We start from the raw sequence: 24,454 nt of genomic DNA, 5'->3' as shown, positions 1-24,454 counted from the left end.
GTCAAGTCTTGTCAAACTAGTCAAACTTCTCCCGTGCGTCTTTGTCTGTCCCCCAACTCTCCTCATTGCTCCCCTTATTGGTGTGGCCTCATTCACACCAGTTCTTTACCCCACCCCCCCACCCCCCCTCTTAGTGGAGGTATAACAATATTTGCCCCCCTCTCTCTCTTAGTGGAGGTATTAAAGGGGTGGATAGGGGGAGCAGAAGAGGTTAAAAAAACTTTAGGAAGGGACATTTTGAAGTTGGCCTGGTGCATGGTGTTGTCCTGGACCTATAAAATGGTAGATGTTTTCAGTGTTTTCTCCACAAAAAAAAACACTTAGGGAAATAGTCTTTTAACATTGTTTTTGTTTTTCAAGGCATTTTAGAACTTTTGTTTTCTTTTTTGAAGTCCGTTCTGACTCGACCCCTGCTGAGCTTGTTCCTCTGTGTTTACAGATCGATCATTAACTGTGTGCTCGCTGAGGGAAGGAAAGAGACGCTTCTCTTCACCACCTCAGGCTACAGAAGAGAGCATCTCTTTTTCCAGCCCCTCTTGTAACCAGTCTCTTTCTCACTTTCTTTTGGACTAGTGAGGGAGTACCACTGATAGGCACGGTTTCTCATAGGTCATCATCGCACATGCAGTCACTTAGCAACACACCCCCCATCCCATATTCTAACGCCATCATGGTCATAGTCATCTTCATCTTCATCTTCGTCTTTATCTTCATGCTTTTTGGTTTTGAACTGGAAATTATGGTCAGGTCTCATGAGAGCGCAACTTTCTGTCGTGGTTTTCGAGGAATGTATGTTGAAACAGTGTCCCTGTTTGGAGTTGAACTCATACTGGACCCTGGCTTATCAGGTGATAGAGGTTGATAAAGGTTGATATTATTTTTTTTCTCTTTGTGACTGAAGAGAAGCAGGAGATAAAGCATTTAGCAATATTTCATGCTTGTTTTCCTGGCGAGGTGTGTCCGAGAAAAGATTCAACAATGTATTTACAGTTTTTATTTTGTAAAAACATCATGCTATTTATATGAAGGTTCATAGTACTCTGCAAGACTCCAGAGGCTTGTCAGAATCGCTTGTCAGTGTTCCAGATAATGAAGGATTAGTTTTGATTTTTGCACTGAATCCTTGATCAATATTGTTGTTATTATAATTATGACATTTTTAATCAGCTGAAAGCCCCCTCACTAATTAACCACTTCTGTATTTATTGTACAGTAGATCTATTCAGCTGAAGCGTTTGAGTACTTAATCCAGCGTGCGTTAGGACCCTTCTGTGGTCAGGGTTGGTGCAGAACTTGTAGCATTAACTGCCTTCTAACCTTATGGGTTTGTAATGTATCAGTGTATAAATTGTGTTAATTTAATCAGATCTGCTATATATTGTATACGATTCCTACCCTGCAGCTTATTTAGGATTTTTTTTTTGTATTCTTGTTTTTTTTTTCATGCCAGCAAAATGGAGGCCTGCTTGACTGGAAAAAGAGTTACGGTTTTATGCTTTTTGTTTTGTTTTGTTGTATTTTTTTTTTTTTTTTTTAAGTTTTCATTTAAATCTCACTTCATTTGTTTGCACATTCATATTCCCATAATCTGGAAGAACAAATCCCCTGTTAGAGATCATGATGGTGTCCATGAATCATCAGTTTGACGCATGACAGTATTACGGAACTAATGCTTTGAATTGGGGTGATTAGAAGTGACCATCATATTGCTTTAGCTTTAGCGGTGGCTTACACCGGTTTCATGTGTATCCCAGCTTGGTATGTTGAGACTGCCTGATCAGCAGGCAAAAACCTATAGGAATGAAGTCCTCCATTTACTTTACATTGATGCTCAAAACAGCATCTCCGTGTTTTAACTGGAAAATCATCTTGTCAGAGATGAACCTCAAACAGAAGGGTCCTGGATCGGGGGTGCAAGGGCACAGTGTGCTCCCTGACGTTGCTGGCATTGTGGTGAAGAAATCACTATTTAGGAATTCACTCTGCCCCGTTAACTCAGTGTTATTAGTGTCACACACACACACACACACACACACACACAGACACTTGTGTACTTGCGTGCGATACCCTTGGTAGATTTGGGTCAGGGGGAGGCGCTAGTGGGATACTGTAACGTAGATTACTGACACTCCTAACGTTGATTTGGACATCATGACCTCTGTTCGTGTCGTGCCAGTGCAATGGAAACGTAGACAAAGTGTACTGTTCTCTTCTCTCTTCTGTCCGTCTCTGCGTCCGTCTTAACTAGCGTTCGGGGACTGGCGTTGGGGTGCCATGCCCTTTTTGTCCTGGTACACTCTTTCATTTCGTTTTTTTTGTTGTTTTTCTAATTGTCATGACTGCTTTTAGCGGTGTTTTAACAGTGCTGAAGTTTTAGATAACGTGGATGATGCCTGCCTGAACAGCCACTACTGTGCGCTAATCAAACTAAGTTTGTCTATGCAATGCTTACCACCCCTCCTAATGATGAGCAGCTCAGCACTCAAGTGCCCCAGAGGGATGTCACCTGTCATACCTGTGCTGATGTCGTGGCTTTAGCAGAGAGCATTGATGGTTTCAGTTATCATGACAACGACAACAACTGAACATTCAGCGTAGTCCCCTCTCAGTCCCAGGGGGCCGTGTGCCATGGAGAGCAGGGTCACTCAGTGCAGAGGGTCACACTGGCCAGAGGAAACGGCCCAGCACAAGAAGGAAAGACTGTGAAGTGCTCCTTTCACTTGTTGAAGTTGGAATCCAAATGAAATGTCACGGGACACAAAAGCGCACACACAAAAGCACTGTCACGTACAAGGCAGGAAACGCATCATCTCGTATTTACACCTGGCACTAGAGGAGTGGAGCACTTTTTACATTAGGGCCATTTCGTTTCTTTGAATTTGCCTTTTAAACTTTTTGTAACATTTTCTTTTTCTTTATTTTTTTTTATTTTTTTTTATCACATGGCACGTCTTCCACTCCAGCCTCCCATGTTTTTGTTTATGTGCTGTCTGTCAGTTTGTTTTTGAGTTTACATCCAATGCATCAGTGTCAGAAAATAAAATGGTAGATTAAGAATCATTCCTTAACAGCAGAAGAGAATCTACACATGATGTATTTAATGAATAATTATGATAATGAAGAACAGTTGTGATGAAATAATAATAATAAACCATAATTATATTAAACTGTGTGAGTGTTTTTTCAGTTAATTTGGATGTATTTCTTTGCAGGGTTCCAGAATTAGAATCTCTAGAATCAGGTACTGCAGTCTTAACATGTGAAGGAATATAAATCAGTTAGCCACTTAATATTTGCAGGTTTAGACACAAAGGCCTCATATATTCCTTTAAATAGCCCTGGATTCATAAATACTCATTTTTCTCTGAAACCTTGAAATGGAAGCGGTAGAGATTGTGGTGTAGTTTGTTTTGTTCTATGGTAATGCGGAGCACCTGGCACGGACATGAAACTTCCTCATTTCAAGTTCCACTTTGGTGTTTGTTGTGGGGAACATGTATTCCTCTGTTTCTGCTTGGTGGGTAAGAGAAATATCACAGATGAAATTGGTGGGCACTGGGCAAGTCCGTGTACAATCAACTTCAGTATGAGCAATAAGTCCTACACTCAGCTGTGAAACCTATATCTATCCACCATTAGCGTAATTGTGCTGGAGTTTCAGTCCTGGCTTGTTGATGGATAAGCTAGTAACCTTGCAAGGTATTTCTGAACCATATTTCTAATCCAAACCTTGCATCCAGGGCATATGTTATCATAGTGTATACCCACAGGAGGGTGCTGTTTCCCTCCTTCTACCACTACCTTGTGCGAGCCTGCGAGGAAGCTTCAGAGAGCGTGTACAAAACACAGACGCTGGACACAGTTTGCCTGGTTTTATTACTTACAGAGGTATTTTTCTGACATAGGCAGGAGAACCCAGATGTAGAAAGCAAACGAGAGGGAGGTGGTGTTAAAAAAAGACACAGAAGGAAAGGGGGGAAGGCGAGGAGAAGGAGAGCAAAGATGGTATGTTTCTTTTGCTCCTTTTCCTCCCTTTGGGGCGGTCTATCTCTTTCACCCTCTCAATAAACAGCTACAATCACTTACAGGGAACTGTTTTAGCTCCTCTTTTCTCCATAACGGACTGCCCGGACCTCAGACGTTTCAACTGAAGAAGGGGTTTGTGATTGTGTGTACACCACAAAACAGCTGTTTGTCTGCTGTCTTCACAGCAGCTGTGGAGTTCCAACATTTTATGGATCAGCTATAGATGTAGCCAGAGCAGAGGCGCACACACACTCACAATCAGACACATTCTGGTTCTGGGTAACCAGGGGAATGGGTGGATGTAAGGACGTGGGAGCAAAGAGGAGCGAGAATGAGAGAGAGAGAAAGAAAGGGAGTGGTATTAGATCATTTTATTGAAAATAATCCCATTGTCCCCACTTACAAACATGACAGACCCCCTATGGGCCCCCTCTGCTCTCTCAGTTTAGAGTCTTTAGATCCTTTTGGTGAGCGAGAGTTCCCACAGGTGAACGAGACAAGGATTATAAAGGGAAGGGAGTTGAGGGAAAGAAATGTGGCGTTGGGGGAAAAAAAAAAAGAGGAAGACAAAGAAAGGATCGGGAAGGTAGAGCAATGAGGGATGAGTATTTTATCTCTTCATTTTCTGTTCTTCAATCCGTTTCTTACTGCTCCTCCTTCTCCTCTCCGTGTGTGATGACGTAGCAGATGTTCTTGTAGTCAACATTGCCAGCCACGTCTGGGGGGAAGGCGACCCACAGGTTCTTCATCTGAAAGGGGGAGCAAGAGAAAATAGGATAAAGAGGTAGATAGGCGGATGAGGGTGGGAGAGGGACACATGAAGAGAGAGTTAGAGAATAAGACAAGAGACTAGTCATGATAAATGGTCCTTGAAAAGCAAGATTGGATCGACTTGAGGTAGAATGTGAACCCACCTCCTCAGCGTTGAACCTGTCGCACTGGGTAGTCAGGAGCTCCTCAAGGCTGGGGAAATAAAAGATGAAGACTTGTTTTAGCTGAGATAAGAGTTCCTGTTCAGAATATTACAATTCAAATGACCTTCATTATTTTGTCCTATCTAACTAGCTAACAGCCTAATTAGCTTACTAGCTAGGTAGTTATTGTAACTACTGTATATGTCTATTCTCAGGAAAGATGACAGTAGAACTCACAATTCCTTCTTGATTGAGCCAGTGGCCTCAGGGTCCAGCACCTTGAAGGCAGACACAATGACGTCCTCGGGGTCAGCACCTGGGGGGGGTGGGAGAGAGGGATTTTACCTGACAAGGTTCATACACTCAAGTGTGTGAGAGACACAGAAGTGGGAGACTGTTTGAGCGGAAGAAGCGCAAAGTGAAAGAGGACAAATGGGTAAACGTACCCTTCAGCTTCTCGCCGAACATGGTCAGGAAGACGGTGAAGTTAATTGGGCCTGGGGCCTCCTTAACCATGGCCTCCAGCTCCTCATTCTTCGTGTTCAGCTGGCCTATTGGAGCAGTCACACAGTAGATTTAGGATAATTTGCACACACACACACACACACACAAACACACACACACTCGGCCACACAACTGCTCACATAGCTTGGCAACATAACATTACATAACCTCAGAGGTTAAGGTCGCTGTGCCATTCCTGGTGGGCCAACCTTGAAAATATTAGTGAACGGAATTCTAAAGGGGCTCAGTCTGAATGGGAATCCGACTCACCCAAAGAGGCCAGGACGTCCCTAAGGTCATCCTTGCTGATGATACCGTCTCTGTTCTGGTCAATGATTGTGAAGGCCTAAGAGAGGGAGCAGGAAAGCATAGGGATTTGGTCACAGTGAGATGGAATGAGAAGAGAAGAGATCAAAGCTGATTCTTTTCTATCGTGGTGAAAAATGTGTGTATTTCTCGCTGTGACTTGTGCGCACAACTGTGACGAATACAGGTAATTACATGTGTGAATAATATTGTGGGATTTGTGTATGCCTAGTGAATGGCATATGCAACACTCCGTTGTGCACAGTTGCCTAGTTGTGGAACGCTTCTACACTGACCTAGATAGAACAAAGTTATAGTGAAATCCTACAGACTTACAGGTACCATGATTTTAGGCACTCCCAGAAAACATTCTGCCATCTGTCATCTGACAAGTGTTCATGTTACCCCTAGCCCCATTTTGAAAGCTCTCCCAGTTCTGAAACCGAAGATGACCCTATAATCTTGATCTTAATGAAGCAGCTGCTGGCCTCTCACGGCCATAACCCACACCACACCCTGTCACTGCCACCAGCAGTCCATCGCCCTCAGACAGCCAGCCCTCTATTTTCATTTGTTGAGTCAATTCCAACTGTCATGTCAGACATTCCATCTGTGGTGCTTAAGGAGGCTGGATCCCCTTACCCAAATGCAACCACCCCGGGAACACACAAACACACACATACACACACACACACACACACACACACACACACACACAAACACACTGTCCCCTCTTTTTGACTCATTACCAACTAATCCCCATCCTCAAAATAACTCTGTTGCTTCTCGTAGCTCTGTTGCTAGCTCGTAGCCTTCACACATATTTAGACCTTCATCTTGATCTCCTCGATCTCGCAGCCACCATCTCTGTCACAAACTGTATGTAGTCCCATATTTTGTATCTTATAGATGACTTAAACTGTCTCTTTTCACTACCTCTGTAACCTTAGTCTTGCAATCCAATGTTTCAAGCTCTCAGCTACACAGCTGCTTTTCACACACACACACAGGTTATTTTATGTGGAGTAAACTGTTGAAGTACACAGTCTCAAATAGCTCTAATCATCTCAAATTGAGTCTAAGTATGTGTATAAATCAGAACTTTGAGTCTAATTATGTGTATGAATCAGAACTTTGAGTCTAAATATGTGTATGAATCAGAACTTTGAGTCTAATTATGTGTATGAATCAGAACCTCCAAATGTGTCATAAACTGTCCGTCATTCAGACCCTCTCCGCTTTCATGGGTGGCCCATCCCTGCTGACACTGACTCTTCTGACATAATTCGAATTTATTGTGCTAACCTTTTACATGCACCCGCTCACGCCTCCTCAGTCTCACACCTCTGCATCTTACGCTCTGCTTGTCCCTATCTGCACCCTGTCCCTCCATGTCCTCTGTTGTCTCTGTTGTCCTCTGCAATCCCATCCCCTCGTCTCTGCTCTGCTTCTGTTTTTTTTCACTTCTTCCCCAAAGTTGCCTCTTTCTCTGACCTCATGTATGTTTTCAAATGAACCCGGTCTCCCTTATTCTTTCTCACCCTCCATTCCTTTTACACTCTAACTACCAGCTTCTATCTATCTTTTTCAGCCTTCCTATATACATCTTTCATTTTCACCCTCTCTCTCTCTCTCTCTCTCTCTCTCTCTCTGTCTCTCTCTCTCTCTCTGTCTCTCTCTCTCTCTCTCCCTTTCGTGCCATCCCATCCCTCAGCTGCTCCTCTCCCCACTGACTGGGCCATGACGGAGGATTAGTGCTGAGGAGCTGAGAGGAGTGACTGACAGATGAGAGGTCAGGCGTGAAGGAGCCCCTGGGCACCTCACAGGGCGACAGAAACCCCCATAGCTGCCTACTAACAACATTCTCATGGTTAGTAACCCCTGATGAGTGAGATGGGAAAGCATCGTTGTTTGAAATGCAGCAATATTTAACAGAGGAAACAATGTGAAGTAGAAAATAGAGTCAGACACAGAGCTCTGATTTTGGTAATGAGGCTCTCTGGGCCTGGCCTTGAAGAGGACCCTGACCATGACTTTAGAACTGATCCCACACAGACATAATTGAATCCAAGTGTGATGAATTCCATTCTTCAAACGTAACAGTATAGCCCCGTAGCCTAAAGACATTCTAATTCTGTAGCTGTTCATACATGAGTGACACCTTCATAGATATGACTTCCTGAACAGTTTCCCCAGCCCTGACCCACTAGGTATCTTCACGAGGTGTGACAAAGAGCTGTGAAGGGTGCTTAAAAAGCTGCTAAGTGTGGGGAAATAATCACCTCTTTGTACTCCTGAATCTGGCTCTGCTCAAACATGGAGAACACGTTGGATGAACCCTCCGCGGCTGCTCCGGCCCTCCTCTTGGCTTTCTTGGGTGCCTGAGGTGAACCATACAACAAGGGTTAAGGGTACAGACTCCAGCAAAACTCACAGCTTTGTTACATGAAGACAGTCAATACAAACACTTCTACATTTAACACTGGATACGTTTACTTTTGCATGAAGCCTAAATATCACTGGAACAGCCAATGCAAGGACGTGGAATTACATTTTAAAAACACATTTCGGCTGCACAGGGTGATGTGATGCTGACTGGACAGTTTTCTTACACCACTTTTTCCGATATGCTTCATAAATAATCTGCTAGTCAAATGATAAACAGGCGCGTCTTCAAAAATGCAGGGTGGCCAATTTACTGTAGAAATTCTATGAGAAAATGAAGGATTGTCCAGTGACATTCGGTATATGCTCCTACGAAGAACTGTTCTGGTGTTTGTGTTTCTGTCTGTCTGTGTGTCTGTCTGTCTGTCTCTAAGGAACAATGACTGCGTGATGCAGGACTAACCCTTCCAACATATACACAACGTTCCATGTTAATCCTGGTAATCCAAGTCCAAATTGCCACTATTCAGGGTCTCCCCTGAAATTCCCTGAAATTAACCGATGTAGCAAAGTCATCTCCGCGGGGCTGGTCACCCTTCCAGGGGGACCACAGGAGTTGGCAGGAAGTTGATGCCAGACGAAAGGGGAAAACAATGGTTACTCACCATCTTGAGACAGTGTGTGATAGGACTGTTGGTGAGGAGCTCGTGAGGAGAAGACTTGTCTGAAGCCGCGTAGAGACCTGGCCCCCAAAGACTTTTATACCTCCGAGAGCGGCATAATTTAGCTAAATATATCCCCAATCTCAAGTTTGGTTGTGCGTATAGTGAGAGAGAGAGGAAGAGAGAGAGAGAGAGAAAGAAAAAGAGACATGGATGAGAGGAACAGATGAGGTAGGGGAAAGTGATGGAGGGGCAGAAGAAGTGTTGCCCTATCGACTTACCATTGATCAGAAATAGACGCTGAAGTCTTGGAATGGAGGGAACCTGAAACCCCGGGGATGTGGCGGTAAGGTCCATGTCCCACGTGGACTAATATGGATATGGGGGGCTGTCATGCTGCTTGTCAGACCCCGTGCCCCCTACTCTCCTTTCCACTACCACAGCCACTGCTGTCCCAGACTCTGATCTCCATATCTGCACCCCATTGCATACGCACATCAACTGTATTTTTGGAGTGCAATGTCCAGTCCACACGTAAAAGCACATTTAACATTCTGTAGCCTCAGCAGCTGAAGGACGGCATTTTTTATTTTTTTAACCTGCATGTTTTTTTTCTGTGAAATCCAGGAAATTTTTTTTTATGGTGCCATCACATCCTGCTTGCACAGTCTTTTCTCAGCTTGATGTTCTCCATCAAGTTATGATGATGACCCCTTGGCATAAAAGCCCATGGCATCACGTCACGGTCACAACAACCCCATACTTTATGGCTTCGGTGGCATATCCACCTGATTCAAACTTCTCCTTTCAAAAGTTTTCATATCCTTGTCTTCTTTACTCTCATCCCACTCAAACTCATCAGCTCTAGTCCTACACTGGATGTGATGTAAGCCACTGTAGGCCTTGCCTTGTTTCTCAGTGTTCATCACAGTTGGCCAACAGGTCACTGAGTGGTTCACTGGGAAGGTTTTTATGGTGGTAAACTAGGAGTCCCCTTGCCACCCTTTCAAGACAATCTCACGATGCCTTAACCTCTGACTTGGACCGTGTAGCAAATCCTTAATCTAAAATAAGAGTAATAGCCTTCCCTGTATAGAGATGTCTTGAACGCCCACCCTGTCCATATTTGCGTTGGTCACTGCGAGCCCTGTCTCTCTCTCTCTGTTTCTGTCTGTCTGTCTGTTGGCCTGTCTGTTGGTCTGTCTGTCTGTCTGTCTGTCTGTCTGTCTGTCTGTCTGTCTGTCTGTCTGTCTGTCTGTCTGTCTGTCTGTCTGTCCGTCTGTCCGTCCGTCTGTCTGTCCGTCTGTCTGTCTGTCTGCCTGTCTGTTTGCCTGTCTGTTTGCCTGTCTGTCTGCATGTCTATTTTTTTCTGCATCTCTCCTAAAAGGATTGTGAAAATGGACCGGCCATGACTTAACCCATCCAGGCGATCTCTTTCCTTGGCCCCAGCCTGAGGGGATTACCACGGACATCTCCGCGGCCTTGGAGGGTGTTAGCATTAACGTTGAGCGTTTGGGAGGGAGGGATGCCTTTGGCAGTTGGACGGTCCTCAGGGGAGGGGAGGGCACCAGCTGAGGAGCACTGAAATAGCAAAACAAACTTGTCTGCTCCTTCTGCACCCGCTATTCTTCTCGACATGCGCCCTCCTCATCAATCAACTGGTTCTCTGTTTCCAAAGCCCTGCCTCTTCCTCCTCCCCCTCCTCCGCCGTCTCCCTAAATTCTCCTTTCTTCTCTACAACCGTTTCCTGCTCTCTGTCTTGTAAATATGGTACCTCCTTTCCTGCTACTCCCCTCGTTTTGCTGGCGGTGCCTTTGTGCCATCGTCTGACTCACACAACACTCTTTGTTCCTCCATTGATCCGTCCCACCTGTCCCTAATACCTATGCAAACACACATTCCTCTGGGTTACATTTGGCCCCTTTATCGAACAAGGAAGGGCTTTCCAAAGTCACATCGAATCAAAGAGGGCACATACTTTTGTACTCACTCACTCTTTGGTGCTTGTGTGTGTTTGTGTGAGTGTAAGAGGAAGAGAGAGAGAGCGACAGAGAGACACCAGGGGTCTGGTTGATGGAAGTTATGATTGAATTAAATAGGATTTGGAGCCCTGTCCCTGGACACCTGCCGATGATTGCCTTTGTTGTCAGCGCTTCATCACTGAGCTTTGACCTTTAACTCCTCCTTGACCCGTACAGTGTGGAAATACCTCCTAGCATACCGGATCTAAAGCTACAGTGCAACTGCTTTCAGTGGTTCGACATATTAAACCACTATATTTAATAGATATGAAATTGTTGAAAATAGATTTTCAATTCGTCATTTTGAATTGTAACATTTAGTCTGATACTTTTTAGTTTGCTCTCGTTTTTTGCCATCCGTTAGATCTATTCCTATCCAGATTTTGCCGTCAGCTTTTTTCCCATGGGGGACAAGGTGATACATTTGTGTATGTGTAACTGACCACATCAAGTCTCGGACTGAGCCATACATGGTCTAGATAACTGAGATGAAGCAAGAGCTGGGGGAGGGGATGAGGGAAGGGGCGGGGGGTTACACTCACGGACAGGCTTCGATTCCACCTGGACTCAAATATACTGTATGTATGAATCTTGTGCCAAAATTGAATAGTTGTGTTAAAAATATTTGAACTAACTCTTAAAATGATCATGTAATATTGTGCAATGTAATTGTAAAGTGAACTATAGACCGTGTGGACAGCAGTTGGTGGGTTTTGGACACAGTGTGCTCTATCTATAGATTTAATTAGCAGACTAATCAAAGCCTGCTGGTGACAAATGTAAGTGTTCATTTCACAGAGGTACATCTCTTTCCATTGATTTCATTGATAAAATTGTTGTTGCTTGTTTTTTTTAATCTGTGAAGTAATCATCAATATTTGATAAAGACACTGACATATAGTTAATGATGCCCAGTGCCTAAAGATATCATTTGTATAAACATAGTACATGAATGTATCTTTAAGGACATATTATAGACAAAGATAGAAGGGCCCCTTCTAGAACGATGAGACCCCGATCACAAATGGCATATCTTACACAGAGAAACTGAAATACAGACCTTCCTACCTGCTAAAATCACGTAACATGCTAATCACAACATTGCACCACTGGTCAACACAGTACTCTGAGCAATGCATAGCATTTTGAACCATCTAAACATAAAAAACATACACCGACCAACAGTGGCCATCCGGTCTATGGTCATTGATTGAGACCTCTAATTTAGTTTTGGCATAACATCTACCTTCTTTGTTTTGTTTACTGCCTGTCAGAGTAAAGAGGTGGTAACATATATGTCAATGCATATACACCAGGAGTTATGTGTAATGTGACCCGCAGTGTTATGCTATGCGAGACCCATTTATCATGGCAAAAATGATTGGCATGCGGTGGAGGAGAAGATGACTCTCCCCTTCAACTCTCACTGCCAGCTATACGTACATAACATGCATGTTGTAAAAAGGTTACAGATGAAAAACAATCTGGCTGATTGCCCAGGCATCCTATGTTGTTTTTTCTGTTGTCAGTACGAAGATAAGTTGCCATTAGCTCATAAATCTCATCTACCAAGCTAAGGTACTTCAAATGAACTACTACATTATGACATAAATCTGTGATAAATCTTACACTATTTGTGTAAACTTTAGTTTCTAATCCTGTGTGGGATGCTGTCATTGGGATTTCAGATGAGGGTTATATCCAAAAGGCCAATGGCTTGTGTGACGTTTCCAAAGAAGCGCTCAGACTCAAGTTGTCAGTCCTTTCCACTACAAACTAACAATTTCCACTATTCTCCACTATGTAGTTATAAAAGGTCTGCTAACTAAATTATCACAACTGATGATCAAGATCAAGAAAATGGAAAATGGAAAAGACCTTGGGGTTCCATTGGGGGATGTTCACAGGAGAGTCTGCTAGCTAGACTAGAACTCAGTCCATTTTGTACAGTGGCGATGAGATGCACATAAGGCAATCCTGTGATTTTAGGCCTCTGGACCCTAACTATCTGTTGAAACAAGCAAAAGCCTGCGATGACAGTGTGTTTCATGCATCACGCAGACATCAAACTGTCCTTGAACATGAAATATGACAGGAACATGAGGTATTTGACCTCTTGGTTATGGATATGTTGTGAAATGTACACAGCATGGTGAGGAAGGAGGCATCCACTCTAGAGTCTTTGGTTAGCCTGTGCTTCGTGAAAAGGATTGTACATTCTCTGAGGTAAAATCATTTATTTACATGCTAACAAGCTTGAGAGACTATGCCAGCCTATATAGATTGGGTAGAATGGGTGACTGGGTCAAATAGGAATAATCCCAAAATACAGTGGTGTAAGAAATGGTGTGAATGCTCCAGCAGTGATTTAAGAAACACAGGAAAACATTGTGAGACAGAGCAGAGGTCACGTGTCTAACTGCAGTTCCTCAGAATCTTCAGGCACATCATAAAAGTGGCAGTGGCAGGTGTTGGTAACCAAACCCATCATATTCATAATGTTCACGTTAGTAGGCTACATCATATCGACAATTATTATTCTGTGCTCTCTCTCTCTCCCTCTCTCTCTCTTCCTCTCTCTTTCCCATGGGCCATCATGTTCATAATGTTCACGATAGGAGGCTACACCACATCCACAATTATTAGTGAGGATCTTGGTGGTGCCTAGCTCTATTCCACATGCTTACCCTGCACTGTCCTGAGGTCAGTTTGGTGAAGTATTCCAGGACTGAAATAGCGAAGTGTCACTGATACCTCAATCATGTTGCTTATGGCATTATGCAGTGCCTAAATCACACAGTGCCTACATTTGATGTGAAGAAATGTGGCACCCCTGAAATGCACACCAATCCAATGCTTATCTCTGTAGAGGTTTTTGGTCATTGAAAGTAAAAAGAAAATTAAAAACCAAATTAAATAGTTATACATTATACATTATTATGTTATAGGATGTGTCTGTGGACATGAAATTCAGATTGCTACAATTTGTATAGAGGTATGTAAGGAATCTGCAGTAATTCCAATCGAATTTGGCATCAGTAACATAATTAAATGGAAATAACTTCTGAATAAGTTCTGAATTTAATTAACAATTGATGTGAAAAAAAAACGCATTTTAAAATTGACTGACGATAAAAAAACAATATGATTTTAATGTCTATAATAACATGATATTTTGATAGTTCAGGATTTGCATAGATGATCAAAGACATTTTGATAGTCAAACTTCCAGGCAGAATGGAGCTGAGACGCTTCCCTGATCTTCCTATGGTGTGTAGCGCCCCCTCTCTTCTCTTGGCCCCACAACCCGCTTCTCATGTCACAGTAGTCCGTATGTTGAATGAACTACTGTATGTGACCCAAGCAGTCAATTGACAAAACATGCAAGGTGCACAAAAGGGGAAAGCCTTCCTACACAAGTTACATAAAATAGCATTTGAACAATCCCACTTGATTTTGTTGTTTTGTGGAATGTCTTCTCAGAACACTGAAATTACAAATAACAAATACAATATTTTGGTTTATATTTTTAATGTGTAAATATTCCACAACCTCAGCATATAAACATACACGTAATTAGATTTTCTTTCACCCATTTTGGCAATCCATACAGGTTATGCATCACTCATCTTATGGTTGCCTCTATTAAAAGTATTCCACTTTGTGTCTTTGTCTTGTATGATCATCATCACCAAGACCATCAATGAGAAAATACACATCCAAAAACTCCCTTAAAAATATTAAAAAGATATTAAATAGTATCATTTTAAATAGTTGTTTTTATGTAACAGAATCCATATTTGCAGTCTGACATAAATCAATCCATTTGTCCCACTACAGTGATTTCAGTATAGGTATATCCATGATTTCAGTATAGGTATATCAGTGATTTCAGTATAGATATATCCATGGTTTCAATATGGGTATTTCAGTGACTTCAGTTTAGGTATATCCAGGATTTTGCAGCATATTTCTACATGTTTTACCTTGCACTTTCAAAATACATCTTGCAATACTCAACAATACATACAGAGAGACAATATGTAAGGCTAGAGTACAAATAGTACATGCATCAGAGTAACTTCCAGTAAGAGTGCAGTATAGGCGCTCTGGGGTTTTGCATGGCTTCATTGGTTGAGCTCAAGGTATACAGCATGCTTATTTCAAGTGTGCATTTTGTTGCAGGTCATATTAGCTAATCAGCAAGCACAAAGATTTTTTTGAGATTAAGCAGAAAAAAGTAAAATGCCTTACAAGGGAAAGCAAGCCAGTATAGAGAAGGGGAGTCATGTTTGGACAGCAACGCGGTGAATAATTGATCCAAAAGGCCCTGAGCCTTATGCCTGAGCGCTCTCCTGTCTGTGCCATGAGAACACTCATGCTCTTAACTGAACACACATACATGTCACATGTTCAGACAGGCCAACTCACTCCTCTCTAATGGTGTGCAAACATGAGCAGGTTTGGGGCTACAAGCACGTTGAGAATGACGCCAGCTCTCATTTTCAAAACATGTGAGGTGAGGACATTGAGTGAGGTAAACCTTCCTGAATAGGTTTTGGAGAAACTACTGAGGAAGTGATGAAAAGGGAAGCGACAGTTACTCATTTAACAGTACACAAATACTGTCTTTTGAACCTCTCCATTTTTGTTTATCCAAGATCAATCAGGTCCTCCTCAATGTGTCCCTCCTCTTCGTGTTTCCTTCTCAGCCAATCAGCTCTCAGCTGCCTCACCTCGTCGCCATAGTGCTCATGCAGTTTGCTGAAATCCTCTAATGTATCTGAGCCCACCAAAGGCCACTCCCCATATGTTGGGGCAGGACCGTTTAAGGGTGTGACAAGTGCGTTTCTTTTAGGCCAGAGTTTGGGGGATCTTTTATTGGTGGTTTTGATGGTGATGAGGGGGGCTGGAAGTGTATGGCTGCCACCATAGGCCCTTGGATCTCTCATTGCTGTTCCTTTGCCCTGCAGGGAGTAGGAGGAGCCTGGATTAAATGTGGCCATCGATTGGTTCAGTCCTTTTTCTGTCACAGGAGGGGACTGACTGGATTCACCAGAAACTCGTTTTGCTTCTATTGAGAGAGCGCAAAAAGAAAAAGGAAAACATGAAAAGTCAACATGGTCACCAATATCCATAAAGATACTTGAGCAGTCCAAAAGAGGGAGTCTAATACCACTACTTCTATTTCATCATTCATAAAAGTCTTAATTTTAGGTTAAAATTCACATCAGTTTGGGGTGTTGTAAGGACAGATAGTATATCCAGACTAGACTATTCAATTTCTATGATTGAGCATGAACAGACGACTTCTGAATACTTTTGATTCACTTTCTGCAAGAGAACTGTACTATAAATGTGTTCAGTCCATGCGTATCCTGTCCTCTCACCTTCGTACAGCCTGCCCAGCTCCTTCACCAGCAGTGAGAGGCAGGTGTGGCTGGCGGAGTGAAGGGCATGGACCCAACTCTCCTGACCCAGGCAGTCATCCGCTGCAAGCCCGTAGGTCCTGAGTCCCGGGCCCGTGAACACCAGTGAGAAACAGAACTGGCCCTCTGGAGGATTGGGCTGGACAATGCAGCCCTCCAAAACGATGACCCCCAGCAGGTGGCGATCTGCTGGTCGTTCCTGATAGAACAGTAAGTTTCCCTTTAAAACAAACCAGCGCCTGTGGTACGAGGTGTTTCGCTCTCTCTGCAGAAGACAAAGGGCCCAGAGTGTAAAAAAGTCAGCACTGAATGGAGTGCCCAATAGCCAGCTGACAAAAGTCAGTGTTCCAGGTATAATCTCCATCAAGTCCTTAACATGAAGTGGCAGATTCACAAGTCTGCATGGAAGCAGTGCATTTAGGACATTGGAGACACAGGAGTGCAAGCTTAGTCATTGTATTAGTCTGAACAAGTTCACAAGTTTCAAGTCATTGGTTTATGTAATGAAATCATTCTAAGTATGAAGGAAGAAGCAGTACCAGCCATCAAAGTGCATAGATAGAAGTGAGTATTCGTTTGGATTGTCAGGATATAACAGTTGGATAAACACAATCTGGTATAGATATGTGGGACAAAAGTGAATAAACATGCTCTTTCATCAACTGTATCCCACTTTGCACAGAATCATGTCAAAATAAGGGAATGTGTTTTACCATATACCAGAGCATTTCTGTGGTATATTCCTGTATGACATAGAAATGACAAGCAAACATGAACAGACACCACACAGAAAAGCTTATAGTGAAGAAGACAGCCTTGAGCCAAATTAATTTAAGAGGCTGGAAAAAAGTAATATCATGAAAATGTCCTATGAGACAGGACGAGAGCTCAAATCTAAACTGGAATTGGTGTCACTGATAAATAAATAGGCCAGGGAAGGATGGAAGGGATGTGTGATATTGTTGCTTTTTGTAACCAGCATAATGTCAGATGCCGGATAAGGCATTAAACCCAGTTCAAGCCCAGGAAATAGACTGGACACACCACCACCACTACCACCACCAATCGACAGCGAGGTTACAGAGGTTTCATACTCACAAGATTGTCTTGATGTTAGATTAGTTGCAAACCACTGTTGTTCCTTTTACTATTTCTTGTCCTCCTGGGGCTCGAAAACACTCTGCTAATATTGTGTAACTGATGTTACTCAACATGTGGTAATGCACTTAGGTTTTTTTTAATACTATGTGCATTTTTAATACTTGTGCAAATGATTAAACAACAGCTCTCAAGATTGTAATTTAAAGAGTTAGAAAAAAATGTTTTAAGGGCAAAAGTTAAGTTATTGTTTTTCATTAAGTCTTTGTTAGCCACATTTGTTTAGATATTTAAAAAGTTGAGTGGTCCATGAAGTATTTATATTTAGGCCTTTATGTCATTGTCTAATCCTGATTCAATTATAACCCTCAAGTAGTTTGAAAATACTCACAAGGCACATAGGCATTACAGAGATTTTTACCTTTTTATAGAGGTATCCCTCTTTATCGACAGGTGAAGGGCAGGACAGGTAATGAGTTAAAAGTTTCTCATGGATCTTCATCACAACGCCCCCTGACAAGGAGATGAACAGGTGCAGGTGTCTGGCTTTGACCAAGAAAACATATCACCGTGTTTACACGCCATCTTAGGAGAAAAGGTTGTATGAACGTAGGTCTGCAACAGGCACAATTATATTCTTTTGCGCTTGTTGAGGTGCTAAATTACGCCAGGTCCTGTGGAGAGACGCACATCTTCCTTACATGTGTCTCATACATCGTTACTTGTGACCATGCAAATACATAATTCACAATCCCCTACAGCACTACTCATAAGTTCAATCGTTTGAATTTGTCCTCTATATAGACGTATAAGACACCTCAAACATACCTGGGCAAAAAGGTTCCCGGATTTGCAGTTCATTCGTTATCCATCCTCACGGTCCATTCCGTATGGTTATTAATTAACCAATGTTTGTATATATCAGACAAACAGTAGGCCAATGTATCAAAATAGTCGCTGATCGCTCACCTGGGTCGTGTGAAGAACAAGATTATATTTTGACAAAGTTTCAAGTTACAATCACCCGCCCTCTTGTAAGTCCTGCAGGACAAGTGTTGAAATATAAATAACTCGACCCACTTCCTGGTAATAAAAGCTTCCTTTGGAGTCCAACCTGGATTGGACAACATTCTTTGAGATAGGGCTGCCCTTTCACGCAACAGTCGTTCGGCAACATATCTCACTTCCCCATTCATGAGATATTTTTGTGGTAGTACGAGTTCTCAGGAGTGCACACAATTCAGGTCCCTGATAGAATGTCGACAAACGTTAGGCCAATGTAACAACAGAGTCGCTGATCGCTCACCTGGGTCGTGTGAAGAACAAAATTATATTTTGGCAAAGTTTCAAGTTACAACCACCTGCCCTCTTGTAAGTCTTGCAGGACAAGTGTTGGAATATAAATAACTCGACAAATGACGTCAATGATGTCAAATGAAGTTCCTGTACTAGAGATTATTGAAAAAGAGAATGAATGAGGAGGTAATAATTTTTATTTGCAAAGATGAAGACCGAATTATATTTGGAAAATACACAAATGATGTATAGGCCCAGGCTTTGTAGCACCATTCTGCATCACATAGTACTGAAAGCGGTTCCTATAAATAAGACTGTGACCAGGGAAAATATGTTCATGAGTTTATGAGTGTGTTTACTGTGACCACTAGAGGGCAGTCTTCTGTAAGTGATATACGATAACAAACGCAGACATTTTCGTGCGACTTTTGACGAGCAGAATGAAGCCAACCCCTAAAAATGTACGTCAGTTCCGTTTAGGTATTTGGATCCATGGCGCTGGAGGGAACGTCTATTATAAAGTCATTTTTAGTGTTATGGGAAACATTGTGTAAGGTATGAAGTATACTCATATGCCTCACTTACCAAGAGTTTGCATGTTGCAAGTGTATTTTCCTTATACTTTAAAGCTATATATATTCCTTACTGTGCTGTAAACACATGTTGTAAGGTTAGCCTGCTAGGTGTCTTCTGCTAAACTAGCTAACGTAACGTAAGATAGTTTGAGGTATCTTGTTCACCAACTCGTTATTGTCTTGCCTGCTAAGAATTGTGAGCATTTTATAGTTGAAACTCAATTCAGTTCATCATGCAGTCCCTCAACAATAACAAGCTATTCTCCCTTTTATTGATTTAGCTCGTCGTGTGACTACTTCTGTGACAGAATATTCGGGGCAATTAATCAATTCTGAGTAATCTATGTAAAAGAGGTGTTATAAACGTACCTAAATCTAGTTTGAAAAGTGATGTCATAGTGCTTTTGGATATAGCTGCGCGTGTTTGCATATTTCATGTATCAACACTGAATATTCGAATGGGTTTTTGTTTATCACCACTAGCATGTCTAAAAGAAAAGTAACGTTCGAGGACGGCGACCGAGAGTATGACTTGGAGGATTTGGAGGAAGTTCCGAAAAAGAAGGTAACGTTATCTGATATTACTCCGAGCTTCTGTCTCAGTTTTATGTAGTGAACTGCGTAGAATTCACCCCGCTCTCTGCTTCCTTTCTAGATCTGCGAGGAAGTAACTGGACCTGGTTCCAGATTCAAGGGCAAACATTCCCTTGATAGTGATGAGGAGGATGAAGGAGAGGATAAAGACAATGGCAACAAATATAACATACTGGACAGCGATGATGTGGAAGGTATGGCTCTGCTCTGAAATGAATGCGATGTGTTGTTGGATGTGTCTGTGCTGTGTAGACTAATTATGCATTATATACTTGTTGCTCTATTAGGTCAAGAAAATGCAACAATTGACTGTGATGAAGGGGTACCAATCACACCCTTTAACCTTAAAGACGAGATGGAAGAGGGCTATTTTGATGCAGAAGGGAATTACTTTGTTAAGAAAGATGCCGAAATCAGGGACAACTGGTTAGACAACATTGACTGGGTGAGTTTAACTGGTGAACGGAATCAAATTTTCCCATGGTTGACTCTCTCTCTGATCTTGAGAGACAATATGTGAGGTTAGGTATCTGCACATTACCGTGTGTCCATTTATATATGATATCCAGGAGTGTGTATTCAGTTTTGTATAGAGTCAAATGTGAATGAAGCTGCTCTGCTTTCAGTAGACTTCAAGTGACATGCCTCTTGCCCCAACATACGTCTACTACAAAGCACTCTTATAATCCATATGTACCATGGTCACATATTAGTATGCTTTTGAGCCTGAACATCCTAGACCTGTAAGTCATTTGAGAGAATGGAAACAAAAACATGTTTGTCAATGTCAGTGAAAAAAAAAAATGTTATAATTATAGATTGTCTCCAGCTGTAAAAGGCGATGTTTTTCAGAGATATGATGTGTCATTTTTGCATTAATATCTCATTTGTTTTGCACCCCTCCTCATGTATTCAGGTCAAAATTCGAGAGCAGCCAGTGAAGCGGAAGAAGAAAGGCCTCAGCGCTAAGCGATGGCGGCGGGCAGGGGATGAGGATGAGGCAGAGGAGGAAAAACAGAGAGAAGAACGGCAGAAGAAGGAGGAGAGCGACGGAGAAGATGACGAGGAGCAAGAGGACGAGCCGGCTGTGGATCCCTTGGCCAACTACACCAAACTGCAGCTCCTGGAGGGTGTGGTTGAGCTGTTGACTCCCGGAGAAACAGTTGCGTCTGGACTGCGGAGGCTTGGAGGACTGGGCAGTAGGAAAAAAGGGAGGCTGAGGGCGGGGAGATCTGCGAAGGGGGAGGAATCTGTGAAGGGGGAGGAATCTGCGATGAGGGAGGAATCTTCAAAGGGGGAGGAATCTGGGAAGGGGGAGACGGCCGACAGAAACACTGAAAAGCTGGACATGCTGACGGCTCTGGCAGACAGACTGGTGGGGGTTGGAGAGTATGAGATATACCAGCAGACCTATGAGAAACTGGGCTATCAGGTGAAGAAAATGAAACAAGGGAAGGGAACAGGGGGTCGTCGTGTTGCAAAGGCCAAAGATGGTGAGGAAGAGGATGAACTGGACATGTTTGGTGATAAGTTTGATGAAAAGCATGGAAGCGAGGAAGAGATGGATGATTCTGAGACAGGTAAGGAGAAGAGCACTGTGTAAAATGCATATATATATATGTGTGTGTGCAAATTGAAAGTCATGAAGGCATGAATTTAAAGGCAGAATCCATCAGAGTATGGGATGGCAGATGCCTCAGTTGCAACCCGTGTTCTCAAAAACCTGTAAATGAATATGAAAGGTACACATGGTGTATCATAAGACTTCAATGCAGGCAACCAACTGTCTGAGGAAATGGTGCTCACTGGTGATTGGGTGATTTTGGTGTTATTTCGTTGGCATAATAATAATTTTATTTGGAGGAGAATTCAGCAGTTAAATTATGGGTGGCAACATTAACATGTGTTAAGTTACAAGCTTTGCAAATATTTGAGCCTTCACAGTTGATTGAGTGGTGTTTAAAGTGTTTAGTCAATTAACTAAACTCTTGGAACATATAAACAAGTGAACAGAACTGAATAGGAGTTTGTGGACGGTTTTTGCCACACATGAGGCTTTTCTGTCTTTGCTTGTGTGTGGATCCTCACACATGAATTCTAATCTCATTGTGTCTCTCAAATCCTTCTGCAGTCAGTGCTGTCATGTGGGAATACAAGTGGGAGAACAATAAAGACTGCGAGACCTACGGACCCTTCAGTAGTCAACAGATGCAGGTGAGGAGGAGCTATACAAAGGAATGCCATTCAGAAGATTTGTATATACTTGTTTGTTTCCTGTTAGTTTTTCACTTATCAGATTCCTTCTCATATATATTAGAACATGCTTTTTAAATGTTTGGAGTGATACTTTACTGCTTAGATTTAAATAGTTCAAGCTCTTTTTGACAAGTTGTTACATGTCCAAAGCTGTACACACCCGTACTGTTTTTCTTCCCCTCTCTATTTTGCATTCTTCAGGTGTACTTTGTGATTAAGATTTAACTGGCAAGAATGATTAATAGTTTATTAACCCGCTTTGTCCCTTCTTCTTCAGGAGTGGGTGGACCAAGACTACTTCAAAGATGGTGTGTACTGCAGGAGGCTAGACCAAGAGAATTCACAGTTCTACAATTCAAGGAGATTAGACTTTGACTTGTACACATAATGTCTTGTTTAGCGCTGATTACAATAATATGAAAACAACTTTCTCTTCTTTTGTAATGAATGGCGGATTCATGAAATGGGGCAGCTAAATTTCAGTACAAACTATCCTCCAGGTTTGAATCCCAAAATGACACGTGTATGGCTTTGATGTTGACAGAAATTTAGTTTAATGATTTTTAAATAAATATGTTGTATTGACCACATCTGAATTTTCCCCTTTCCTTTTGGTCCTGTTATTAAAATAAATAACATTATTTACATGTGTTGTTATTTCAGTAGCTTACATGATTTTCACCACCATGAAAATCTTGAAAGATTCAATTCAATTCAATTTTATTTATATAGCGCCAAAACAATATAATTGTCTCATGCGCTTTACAGAGCCCACTGCCTGGACCCCCTTAGAGCAAGCACAATGGCGACAGGGGCAAGAAAAAAACTCCCTGTTAATCAAGAAGAAACCTTAAGCAGAACCGCGTCACATAAGGGGGGACCCATCTTGTGGCAGAAGGGGAGGGGAAACAACAAGTGGTAAATGTACACAGCATACAGCATCCCCAACCATAGACATAGTATACTATGTGTGTGGCCCCTACTACCCCTAACCAGCTTTGGGGGGGGCCCAGCTTGCAAAAGTTTGAGAACCCCTGTTGTAGATGAACATAATATATATACAATCATCATATGGTACATGTTGCATACAAAAACAGCCTAATGGGAAAGATGCATTTAATAAGCATACACTCTCTTTAGGCATTCATGGAGACAGTCTGTTCCTGTAAATTAAATGGCATTCCATAGAACTGGGAATTTGCAATAGACCACTACTGGGTTGATCAGAAGCAGGGTCTTACTCATGTCAATAGACCACTACCGGGTTGGTCAGAAGCAGTGTCTTACTCACATATCAGTATTTCTCCCTTTTGACAATAATATCTGTTTCAGAACGTTCCTGATCCTTACACGCTCTTTAAGCGCCCCAGCTGCGCAACCGCAACCTTGTTGTAATATATTGTTAATCTTCTCAACACTGTAATGCAGGGGTCTCAAACTTCCGGCCGGCGGGCCAGAAGTTTCATTGATTTCAATGGGTCACCCCAACGTTTACCGCTGCCATTTGGTAACACTTTAGTCTTTTACATTTTTAAACCTTGACCTTAAATTGACAGGTTATTAAATGTTTGTCTTGATCTGAGTACGTAATGTAGCTTTTTGCACCCAATTAACTAATTTTGAATACTATTTTGTTAATCATAAAGCCTACGTTGTGTTGTATGCTTGTGTGTTAGGGCTGTATAATCTGTCATTTGCTGGGCAAGGGTTAGCGATCCTCTGCTGCTATTGAGCCATCATACTTCGCATTTTACTGGAAATGCATATCTAGATTTGCGTTATAATGACGGTTTAAAACAACAAACTAGCCTGCTGCCAGTGTTAATGACCTGATTATACAGATACAATACTGAAGATACAAGCGGTATGCAGTCTTGCATGACGAGCCCCACGGGTGTGTGAAACACGTCTGAGAACTCCCATGTTGATGAGGCGTTTGATGTCGGGCATCAATTTGGGCCTACTGAGAATAGGGTGCATTTCTTCAACTGACACCCTGGTTTGACTGCATTACCGTGAGGCCTTTTATGCTTACCAGTTTTTCTTCAAAGACAGCGGCGTGCCTTTTCGGTAATTTTAGTATCAGTATTTTATATCAGCAGTATTAACAAAATAGGCACATTCATGAGATTGACATAGGCAGTTGTACTTTTGTAGTTGTAATGTATGAAACCGTGGGGTAAATTAAGATTCGAGCCAGACGATTAAAACAAATGAAGTAAGCAAAGTCTCTGGAGTAAGTTCACTCTGGGACAAATGCGGTTTTCTCACCTTGTCATTGGTTATCTTCGGCCAAACACAATCTCCCTCCTAAAATTGTATTGGACAAGAAAATCTATATTAGCGTCTTCCATTGGTGCGTTTTTCGGGAGGGACATTTGGGAGCTT

At 42.3% G+C, this 24,454-nt stretch overlaps 3 protein-coding genes across 7 annotated transcripts; 1 reads left to right on the top strand and 2 right to left on the bottom strand.

The window, feature by feature from the left end:
- Positions 1-4,382: 4,382 nt before the first annotated feature.
- Positions 4,383-8,904, bottom strand: mylpfa (myosin light chain, phosphorylatable, fast skeletal muscle a). 2 transcript variants are annotated; one of them, XM_012825822.3, is made up of 7 exons: positions 8,801-8,904; positions 8,033-8,131; positions 5,715-5,790; positions 5,387-5,491; positions 5,178-5,256; positions 4,941-4,989; positions 4,383-4,775 (listed from the first exon to the last, which is right to left on the bottom strand). In XM_012825822.3, exons 1-7 carry the CDS (start codon positions 8,801-8,803, stop codon positions 4,671-4,673), a joined length of 516 nt encoding a protein of 171 aa, XP_012681276.1. In that variant the 5' UTR covers positions 8,804-8,904; the 3' UTR covers positions 4,383-4,670. The 2 variants fall into 2 exon arrangements, with proteins under 2 accessions (XP_012681276.1, XP_012681275.1); XM_012825821.3 differs by lacking the exon at positions 8,801-8,904 and adding an exon at positions 8,599-8,640.
- A 5,428-nt stretch (positions 8,905-14,332) lies between these two features.
- pheta2 (PH domain containing endocytic trafficking adaptor 2) lies at positions 14,333-18,884 on the bottom strand. 4 transcript variants are annotated; one of them, XM_012825904.2, is made up of 4 exons: positions 18,174-18,884; positions 17,767-17,891; positions 16,209-16,512; positions 14,333-15,892 (listed from the first exon to the last, which is right to left on the bottom strand). In XM_012825904.2, the coding sequence occupies exons 2-4, from the start codon at positions 17,845-17,847 to the stop codon at positions 15,471-15,473; spliced, it is 807 nt and encodes a 268-aa protein (XP_012681358.1). In that variant the 5' UTR covers positions 17,848-17,891; positions 18,174-18,884; the 3' UTR covers positions 14,333-15,470. The 4 variants fall into 4 exon arrangements, with proteins under 4 accessions (XP_012681358.1, XP_031428447.1, XP_012681359.1 ...); XM_031572587.2 differs by having other exon boundaries at positions 17,767-17,887; XM_012825905.2 differs by having other exon boundaries at positions 17,767-17,858.
- Positions 18,885-19,087: 203 nt separating this feature from the next.
- cd2bp2 (CD2 (cytoplasmic tail) binding protein 2) lies at positions 19,088-22,656 on the top strand. The gene is made up of 7 exons (XM_012825903.3): positions 19,088-19,196; positions 19,700-19,781; positions 19,872-20,004; positions 20,098-20,255; positions 20,727-21,390; positions 21,942-22,024; positions 22,344-22,656. The coding sequence occupies exons 2-7, from the start codon at positions 19,701-19,703 to the stop codon at positions 22,452-22,454; spliced, it is 1,230 nt and encodes a 409-aa protein (XP_012681357.1). The 5' UTR covers positions 19,088-19,196; position 19,700; the 3' UTR covers positions 22,455-22,656.
- The last annotated feature ends 1,798 nt before the right edge of the window (positions 22,657-24,454 follow it).

The sequence above is a fragment of the Clupea harengus genome, chromosome 1, assembly GCF_900700415.2.
Source record: "Clupea harengus chromosome 1, Ch_v2.0.2, whole genome shotgun sequence".
NCBI lineage: Eukaryota > Metazoa > Chordata > Actinopteri > Clupeiformes > Clupeidae > Clupea > Clupea harengus.
This window is presented reverse-complemented; position numbering and strand designations above follow the sequence as displayed.

Coding starts and splice junctions, on each gene's coding strand:
- pheta2 (XM_012825904.2), bottom strand. CDS start 17,847: ATGAAGATCCATGAGAAACTTTTAACTCATTACCTGTCCTGCCCTTCA. Junction 16,513..17,766: donor AGGGATACCTCTATAAAAAG/GTAAAAATCTCT, acceptor TGTCTTCTGCAG/AGAGAGCGAAACACCTCGTA. Junction 15,893..16,208: donor GCTGGGCAGGCTGTACGAAG/GTGAGAGGACAG, acceptor CTCTCTCAATAG/AAGCAAAACGAGTTTCTGGT.
- cd2bp2 (XM_012825903.3), top strand. CDS start 19,701: ATGTCTAAAAGAAAAGTAACGTTCGAGGACGGCGACCGAGAGTATGAC. Junction 20,256..20,726: donor GGTTAGACAACATTGACTGG/GTGAGTTTAACT, acceptor TCATGTATTCAG/GTCAAAATTCGAGAGCAGCC. Junction 21,391..21,941: donor GATGGATGATTCTGAGACAG/GTAAGGAGAAGA, acceptor ATCCTTCTGCAG/TCAGTGCTGTCATGTGGGAA.
- mylpfa (XM_012825821.3), bottom strand. CDS start 8,625: ATGGAACGTTGTGTATATGTTGGAAGG. Junction 4,990..5,177: donor GGCTCAATCAAGAAGGAATT/GTGAGTTCTACT, acceptor TTATTTCCCCAG/CCTTGAGGAGCTCCTGACTA. Junction 4,776..4,940: donor ACAGGTTCAACGCTGAGGAG/GTGGGTTCACAT, acceptor TCCCCCTTTCAG/ATGAAGAACCTGTGGGTCGC.